This window comes from Vitis riparia, chromosome 5 (assembly GCF_004353265.1).
Source record: "Vitis riparia cultivar Riparia Gloire de Montpellier isolate 1030 chromosome 5, EGFV_Vit.rip_1.0, whole genome shotgun sequence".
Lineage (NCBI taxonomy): Eukaryota > Viridiplantae > Streptophyta > Magnoliopsida > Vitales > Vitaceae > Vitis > Vitis riparia.
The window spans coordinates 4,725,312-4,734,537 of record NC_048435.1 but is presented as its reverse complement, the minus strand read 5'-3'; the positions used below and the strand labels follow the sequence as shown (position 1 = coordinate 4,734,537).

Genomic DNA, 9,226 nt, shown 5'->3' with positions numbered 1-9,226 from the left:
ACTAAATAAAAACGCAAATATTTTTCTATCTTTTATGTTGAGATAATGGTGCAATAGCCCCAATATTTAATTCGTATGCCCGCGACTTAGGTGGTATATCCAAATTAATACAAGGCAATAAATCCAGACCAAATTTCAAGGAGATTGAAATGTCTTCTTAACCTTTCTACGGGGCATGACGTATGCTGGCTGGGAGAAACCTGGTGCAGCCTCCACCCATGTGTCTTCAACTGTTCCACAAATGGAGCTGATAAAGCGTCATCAATTCAAAGTTTTATGGGGGTGGTGAGGCCTCCACTCACCGCTCTGCCCAATACACGGTATTGCTTGGTCATTCTAAATATGGCAGCCTCCATCCACGACTTGTAGTATGAGTCTATGAATTGGAGTATGACTTGTCCAATTTACTGGACCTATCTCTTAAGTCAATCCACTGCAAGCCCACCACCCACAAACTAGTTGTCCAGTTGCCTTCATGATGTAGACCAGAAAATGATCATTTACGGGTTTTTGGTCTATTCTAATATTCCATTGAATTTTCCCAGTTTTCTTGGCTCATGCTTGGTTGTTTGGGAAATTGGATTGGTGATGCTATGAATTATTTTTAATTTAATTAATTTATTTAATTATTATATATAAAGATTATATAATTAATTTGAAAATTTATAATTTTTTAATTAGTTATAGTAATTATTATTTTTTTTTGTATTTTATATTATAAAATTAAATATTAGAAAATCATTTTCTTACTTTCCCGAGCCAAACTTAATATAATATTAAAAAATATAATTTCCTTAACCTTTTTCTTGAGTTTTCCAAACCAAATCCTAAAATAATGGTTTTTTTTTTGTTGATAAAATATAAGTTCTACATCTTTCTCCTCCTCAGGGCAATCTGCACTTTGTTTGAATCTTTACCCAGTTGGAAATGGCCGTTGCTTTAATTTCCTGGTTTCTAGTACTGTTTTCAAGCTTCCATGGTTGCTACGCCCAAATTCCTCCAAATATAAGCTTGGGTTCTAGCATTGTTGCTGGGTCCAATGCATCTTGGCGCTCCCTCTCTGCGGATTTTGCATTTGGTTTCTATCCTCTCGCCAGTGGATTGTACCTTGTTGGAATATGGTTCGATAAAATCTCAGAAAGAACACTAGTTTGGTCAGCCAACCGTGATAATCCAGCAGAACGAGGATCCACTGTCCGGCTGACTTTGCCTGGCCAGCTTGAGCTCAGATACGTCAATGGCAGCACTCAACTTATATACGCCGGAGCCGCTGCAAGTTTGGGGTTCATGGGAAATGATGGCAATTTTGTCCTGAGAGACGCCAATTCAGTGGTCATGTGGCAGAGCTTCGACTTCCCAACAGACACTCTCTTGCCAGGACAAGTTGTGGACGAACTCACAAAGCTATATTCCAATGAAAAAGGAACTGTCGATTACTCAACTGGGAATTTCATGTTGGAAATGCAAAAGGATGGGAATTTGGTGCTCTCTGCCTATCGCTTCTCAGATCCTGGGTACTGGTATACCGGAACATTAGTCACGAATGTAAGTCTGTATTTTGATCCGAAGACTGCTCTCATGTACCTTGTCAATGGGTCCAATGTTAATATTCACGCTTTGACAAAAAATATTTCCATCCCAGTTGAAGATTACTACCACCGAGCAACCATCGATGATCATGGCAATTTCCAACAGTATGTTTACCCGAAAGTGAACGGCAGAAACTGGGAAAGGGTGTGGAGAGCCGTTGAGGAGCCTTGCTCCGTGAATTCAATTTGCGGTGTTTACGGCTTCTGCACTTCCCCTGATAATGAAACAGTTTCCTGTTCTTGCCTGCCAGGTTATATTCCATTCGATCCAAACGATCTGTCAAAAGGGTGTCATCCAGAAATCGTGCTGAATTATTGTGCAGATCCATCCATTAGGAATTTTACAGTGGAGGTGATTGATGACGCTGACTTCCCATTCGAAGGCTATGCGGATTTGGCACGAGTGAGGAACGTGGATGTGGAGGGATGCAAGAAGGCTGTCATGGATGATTGTTACACCATGGCTGCTTCCCTGGTGGATTCTAGATGTATCAAGAAGAAGACGCCTTTGTTGAATGCCAGAAAGAGTGTTTCTACCAAAGGAATCAAGGCACTTATCAAGGTGCCCATGAAGATTAATGATCCCGGTATTCTTCCAAAGAAGAAGAATTCCAACGATCGGGTTTATCTGGCAGTGGGTTTTATAACCAGCGGAGTACTAGCAGTTCTATCTGCAGCTTTTGCCGTCTACTACCATCCTGTAGCTCGAAGATTAGTAAAAAGAAAGCACTTCCAGAACGCAAATGCCATAGGCATTAACTTCCGGCAGTTCACATTTCAGGAGCTGCATGAAGCAACCAATGGCTTCAGCAAGACGATCGGACGGGGGTCTTCAGGGAAGGTGTACAGTGGGGTTCTAAGCTCAAAGGACATACATATTGAAATTGCGGCAAAGAAGCTAGAGAAAGCGATTGAGAAAGGAGAGAAGGAATTCGTGACGGAGCTCAAAATAATTGGCCGGACCCATCATAAAAATCTGGTAAGGCTGTTGGGCTTTTGCATTGAAGACGGTCATCAGCTTCTGGTGTATGAGTTAATGAAGAATGGGACACTATCTGACTTTCTGTTCGGAAAGGAAGAGAAGCCAATCTGGATTCAGCGGGCTGAAATGGCTCTTGGGATCGCAAGAGGCCTGCTATACTTGCATGAAGAATGTGAGACCCAGATCATTCATTGCGACATAAAGCCCCAGAATGTGCTGCTAGATGCCAACTACACTGCAAAAATTGCAGATTTTGGGCTTTCCAAGCTTTTAAACAAAGACCAAACCAAAACCATCACCAATATAAGAGGAACAATGGGATACATGGCACCCGAATGGTTGAGGAATGCAGCCGTAACAGCCAAAGTGGATATCTACAGTTTTGGTGTAATGCTGCTGGAGATTATTTGTGCTAGAAGGCATATAGAATTGAGCCGGGTTGAGGAAGAAACTGAAGACGATGACTTAGTAATCATTGATTGGGTTCTCAGTTGTCTGATTTCAGGGAAACTAGAGAAGCTGGTGGGGCATGAGTCAGAGGTATTGGATGATTTCAAGAGGTTTGAGAGAATGGCATTAGTTGGGTTATGGTGCGTCCACCCAGACCCAATTCTTAGGCCGTCGATGAAAAAGGTGACACAAATGCTGGAAGGGACAGTTGAAGTTGGGATCCCACCTCTGCTCATGAAAGGCTAAGTTTTTGTGTGTTGTATATTTTGGCTTTTGATAATGTACTTTTGCTCATGGCATGGTAAATCTGCCTTTTTAAACCGAAAATAAACATTGTAATTTTGCTTTATAACTGCCCACCCGAAAAGAAATTTCTGTCCTTATTTTCATCATATATCATAAATAGTATTACCGGGGTCTGGACCTCTGGTGATACCATGATACGTATTTCCAATAAAAATAATAATAAATAAAAACACGATATTCTTAGGTGTGCTTATTTTCATAGTCTATTGTAATTTACAGTACAAGGAATAATGATATATATTACCCAGAAGAAAGGATTCTCGTACTTATTTTCATTATTCATTATTATAAAAGTAAATTTTACTAATCTCCTACGATGTTTTAGTTAAATAGAACTGATTACTATGGATTTAAAATTTTATCGAATACTTCTTTTATTTTGATAAAAAAGATAATGAAAACAACAAACGAAAAAGGTATAAAAGGTATTTAATGAAATTTTAAATTAATGATAATTATATGTTTTTTTGTCTAAATGACAAAGAAAATGGGTGAAATTAAATCTTATTATAAATAATATTACTGTGGTTCGGTGGTACAGCTAGGCTAGTGGAGAGGCCTGAAAGGTATTGTTTTCAGCCCTGTATTACTATCAAAGAAATTGGTGGGTGGGAGGATACCTCAAATTGGCCAAATCAATGCTGTCATTGTTGGAAATCTCTTGATAAGGAATATGGTAACCATAAACGAGTTTGCATCTCTTTCCCTCAATCTCTTAATCTCTTTTGTTTACTCCTTGCTTTACTTGTTATTTTTGGTTTCAATTGATTAATTTGAAAAAGTTTTTAAAACCTAATTCAACTCCCCTTTCCTTTTGATGATTTACTTAATCGAATTAGCTATTTTTCATACTTACGATAACTTAAAGTGAACTAATGAGAGATTTTCTAAAATAAATGTCAAAAAAAAAAAAAGGTTTATGATGTATGAGAAAAGAAATAATTAGGAAAGGGAATTATACTATAGTTGTATTTATTCAAAATGATAAAGGAACCATAATTACACACAATCTAAAACATTTTTCAAAAGTCAAAATAATGATTGAAAAATAGATATGGCCAACAAGAATATATAGCATTCTTATACTTATTCCATCATCTGTTACAAATAGTAAAACTAGGGTTTGGTGGTGCAATTAGGCCAGTGCCCATACGTAGGAGGTTTTGTTTTCAACACAGGATTTCTCTCAAAGAAATTGGTGGGTCGCAGCTCAAATCCACCGCTCAGTGTTGGCATCACTGGAAAGTCTTCTTGGCAAGGAACATGATGAAACCCTATTGTGTACCATAACACAATGTCCTTGTTTTCAATCTCCCTATTCCTGTACATATTAGCAAGAAGTTTGAAAATAATTCATAACGACCAACTTCTTAAAATGTTATTCGCACAGTTAACATATTGAATCAGAAAATATATACCTCTGGCTCCAAACGGCTAAGGTGTCATCTCCTCGACTCTGGTCCATATACAACCCTCCTGCCCATTTTTCAGACTTGTTATATGGAGTGATCCAAACATCATACTTCGTGAAGGCACCACGAATTTGTGGGTAATCATCATCTGACAGAAGGGGACTAGATAATGACCCTGGAATCAGACGATAACCAACATAGTTGCCAAGTTTGGTCTTCTTATTAGGATTCACCACTATTAACTCAGCTGGCTTCAGTCCCAGCTGAATTTGTGCATCAGATTCAGTTTTAGCAGTCTCACTCACAACTGTCCAGTAACTCTTCCTTGGTGAAATATTATCCTTTACTCGCTTTGTTTCCAGATTGGCCTTAACAAAGGAGTTGGCATCACCATCTACATCAAGGTCAAGATGGTATGTCAAGAAGTGATCATGGTTTACGCCAATAGTGTTATGTGCCAACAATGTGCCATAAACATCCTCCTTTATTTGACTTGTGTGAGTGTATGACACCCCCTTCACTTCTAGGATACCAGTTAACCCCACCTGTGAAAACCACAAAATGACATACCATTAAAACCATAGTCGACCAAATGTTAATAGTTTAATAGTTTTTCTATCAAGCTTTAATTTTTTTGTTACTGTATTTCACAACCATATCAATATCTGAGACAATAGCATAGTATGTGTGGACAAATATACCCCAAGTTTGATGGAGCCACTTGGCTTGAATTCCCAATCAAGTACGTAGTCATAGTTGCCCACTGTTGCAACCATCCTCACTACTAGGCTCACTTCTGGCCTCACCTCCCTTATCTGCAAAAAAATAAAATAAAATAAAATTATCCATATGCAACTCACATTCAACGTAAATTATAATTACATGTTAAAACCATTCAAATGTGTCAGGAAATTGCTTACCTCTTCTCCTGGAATCTCAACCTCGGTGTGACGCCACATGATTCTTCCTGCTTGTTGTTCAAATATGCAGAAAGCATTTGATATTTTCACTGGTTTGCCATCTTGGCCAGCATAGTACCCATCCATGAACACCGCATTGGATGGGCAATCTGCTAATGGTTGAAGTGGGACTGTGCAAAGACCAAACCCAAATTCACCTAAATCGAAAAAGGTTTTATAGTACCATTCCTCAGTTGGATCCATATATGGTACAAAGAGCTCAGACAAGTATCCTCTGTATAACACTCGACGAAATGTGCGTTTTTGAAGATCATAAATTGATGCGAGTGATATGATTAGACCGGCTCGTGCATCAAAGCTTACATGGAAGTCCCAATTAGCCCACCTACGCATATAATCAAAATCAAATATTCTTGCACCAAGATGTAGACATATATATGAGGGTAAGATCCTGCTAGAAGCCCCAGACCCAAAAGAAATATAGCTTTGTTTGATGAGCACTCTCGAAAGAGAATATCTGTGGTCTATTTACAAGGGCAGAAATTCGAACCTCTTAAATTTTCTTCTAAAAAAATCGATTGTCTAACAATATACCCAACCCAAAATATGAAGTTTTGGCTGGGTTGGGATTTAGGCCCAAACTAAGGACGACCAAATACATACTCTTTCTCAGAATTGAGCCCAACCCACGGACACTGGTTCAAGCTGGCCAAGTTATTCAGGCTGCCCTGTACAACATCGGGCTAACCCAGCCCATTATCACTGCAAAACTCTCCCTACGACCAATGTTTCAACAAGGGCGAAGGCCGCAGGGGTTGACGGTCAGAACACCCATGCATGGAAAAAAGCGTAGAGTCAGAAGATGTGCTTGAATTTAATCCTACATGCACCACAACCATCTATAGACCACCACCGACTACATGATGGTTACATTCTCTGTCCATCTTAACTGAACCACTGTGATGTGATTATGTTGGTATGACTTTTCACATAAAATTTGGAATTGTGGACGGTCACCTCTAATATTACTTTCTAGTTTAAAATTTTTCTGATATATCATATGACTAAACAAGACAATGTGATAGGCCTTTTGGACTTTGAGTTGCATTGCTCCTGGAATTTAATAATGATTCTTCAACAGCGGGTACCAAGCTTAACAACCAATGAATCAGTTTTTGGTAAAATAATTATAAAGTTCTTGTTTCGTTTACCTAAAAATAATAATAATAAATTAAAGAAAAGAATAATATTTTTTAATTTATTTGATTAACGTGATATAATATAGAATATGATTTTTTTTTTTTTTCTCTTCTATTCGTAGTTTTTTCACAGAAGGTGCCGACCCAAAAACAAGAAACAATGAACAAGCTACACGAACCTGATATTGTGCCCATCGATCTTGAATCCAGGTCCATCTGGTTGCATGCTAGACACACCATTTAGAAGAGGACCAAATGGGGGCTTCTGCTTCGACAATCGGTACTCCGTTCCTTCCGCTTCCGGCATCGGAACCGTTAATCTGTCATGGTATTCAGTTATCTTCATCTCATCGAGGTCAACTGCTATTGTTACCCCTTCTATTGGCCTCATGTATAAATTAGCTGTCCCATCAGTGTAAAAACACAGTATCTTCAACACTCTTCTGCTCTTTTCTTCTCCAAACCACCCCACTGTAAAGGTAGAACAAACCACATCGGATAATTTGAGCTTTCTCTTCTTGATTGAAGCTATAAATGGTGGATAAGTTAAAGGGAGCTCGGATGCAGCCGTTTGTTCGTCGCTAGTCAGCAAAGGGTAGCCGTGTCCACTGTACACCTTGTCGGAGACGATGGACTGAGTCGATAAGTCGACAATGATTTCGTGGGTTTGACTGTGGAGTCGAGTGATAACAAAGGCTCGGCGAGGTGAAGGTAGGGTTGTAGAGTTGGGGTTCGAGAGCCATGAGAGGAGGGCGGGCTTGTCTGGTTCGTCCAACCCAACATACTGGAAGGTTACGTTGTGGCTGGAGCCAGGGTTCGACCCCTTGACAATGGCTTGAACTTGGCGGAACTCAGATGGGGTTAGAGAGTCTAGTGGGTGGTGGTGGCTGTGACAAGAGACTAGTGACAAGGGGACGAAGAAGAGCAAGAAGAGCCCCAGATGCTGTACCAGAGATGCCATGGCTTTGTGCTTAGCTATTGCTTCTTTGTACCATTTCTAGTAGAGATTTATAGGGAAATCAATTGAATATTTGATCGAGGTGTCCCTAGGCCCATGGCACACGGATTTAGAAAATTATAGTTTTGAAAGAATTTTGTTGAAACTAAACTCTTTTTACGTTTACTAAGAAAACTCATAAATAACATGTGTCAATCACTTCAGTTCCAACCCCTATGATGGTTGAGAATAACACCTTCTTTGACTCTTTGTTCCTCCCATATTTTCTTTCTCATTCACATATATAATAAGTAATAAATAACATTAAATTACAAGAAAATCATTTTATTGTTTTTATTTTTAATTAATTTTTTTTTTTTTTGCATATAAGAAAATTAAATATTCAAAAAATGAAGGGAAGACTGAAATTTCATGGTGAGAATGTGACACGTTTGAGGAACTTAAGTTAGAACAATGTAGCAGCGATTTTTCCAGGGACCAAGATAAGCTAAATATTCAAAGAATGAGGCGTGACTTTTGCAGTTGAAATACCAGGCACTCTCGTACTGGATGCCGTGTTCATGGCTGAATTTCTCCACATGTTTTTCTTTTTTGGGTATTAAATATATAGTTCACTTAGCATATATAAGACAAGCTTAATTTTGTATCTTCCCTTACTCCTCTTTTTGTGCTTTCTTATCCTCTTTGTTTGTTTATTTATTTAAATTTTTTTTTTTACTAATATATTTTATTTCAAATTTGTTTTTTTTTTTAATTTATTCAGCCTCATTAAGTAATATTAAAACTCAGGCATCAATGGAAAAAATAAATTAATTTAAAGGCAGGAGTAGGAACTGCTCTTCCTCAGTTGAAAAGTACTCACTTATACAGGCTTCCAATAGTCATTAGACTTAGTCAAACATTAATGTTATGTTTGGTTCTCGGAAAATTTATATAGAAAGAAAGAAAAAATGAAAAAAAAATAAAAAATAAATTTAAAATTAATAAATTATTTTTATATGTTTCTTTAAACTCATTTCACTTCATTTCCTCCATTATATAAAGATTAAATAATTTTAAAATATATAATTTTTTAACTAGTTTTAATTATATTTGATTTAAAAAAAAATATAATGAAATCAAACATAAGAAAACCATTTTCTTTACATTTTTTTTTCTTTCCTTAATACTTTCTAGAACCAAACATAACCTAATTAATTAAATGAAATAAAATATATATATATTTTTCCTTTTCAATGCTAACGACTGCATGATAGTGTTTCAACTGGGCAAGGTTGCATATACCTACTACGAGGTCTTCTTTTCAGCACTCAACTTGAGAACTTAGAAAATCTATGGATCCTCTCTCCACTTTATACGCAATGCAACCCAATTAACATAGAAAGGAGAAGTACAACTGAAATTTGAGTT

At 37.6% G+C, this 9,226-nt stretch overlaps 2 protein-coding genes across 2 annotated transcripts; one reads left to right on the top strand and one right to left on the bottom strand.

Annotated features, from left to right (window-relative positions):
• Window positions 1–902: 902 nt before the first annotated feature.
• Window positions 903–3,492, top strand: LOC117914186 (G-type lectin S-receptor-like serine/threonine-protein kinase LECRK3). The gene has a single exon (XM_034829412.1). It carries the CDS (start codon window positions 928–930, stop codon window positions 3,265–3,267), a length of 2,340 nt encoding a protein of 779 aa, XP_034685303.1. The 5' UTR covers window positions 903–927; the 3' UTR covers window positions 3,268–3,492.
• A 791-nt stretch (window positions 3,493–4,283) lies between these two features.
• LOC117915349 (primary amine oxidase-like) lies at window positions 4,284–7,854 on the bottom strand. Its single transcript, XM_034830908.1, has 5 exons — window positions 7,038–7,854; window positions 5,660–6,044; window positions 5,441–5,554; window positions 4,746–5,284; window positions 4,284–4,648 (listed from the first exon to the last, which is right to left on the bottom strand). Exons 1-5 carry the CDS (start codon window positions 7,817–7,819, stop codon window positions 4,444–4,446), a joined length of 2,025 nt encoding a protein of 674 aa, XP_034686799.1. The 5' UTR covers window positions 7,820–7,854; the 3' UTR covers window positions 4,284–4,443.
• Between the last annotated feature and the right edge of the window lie 1,372 nt (window positions 7,855–9,226).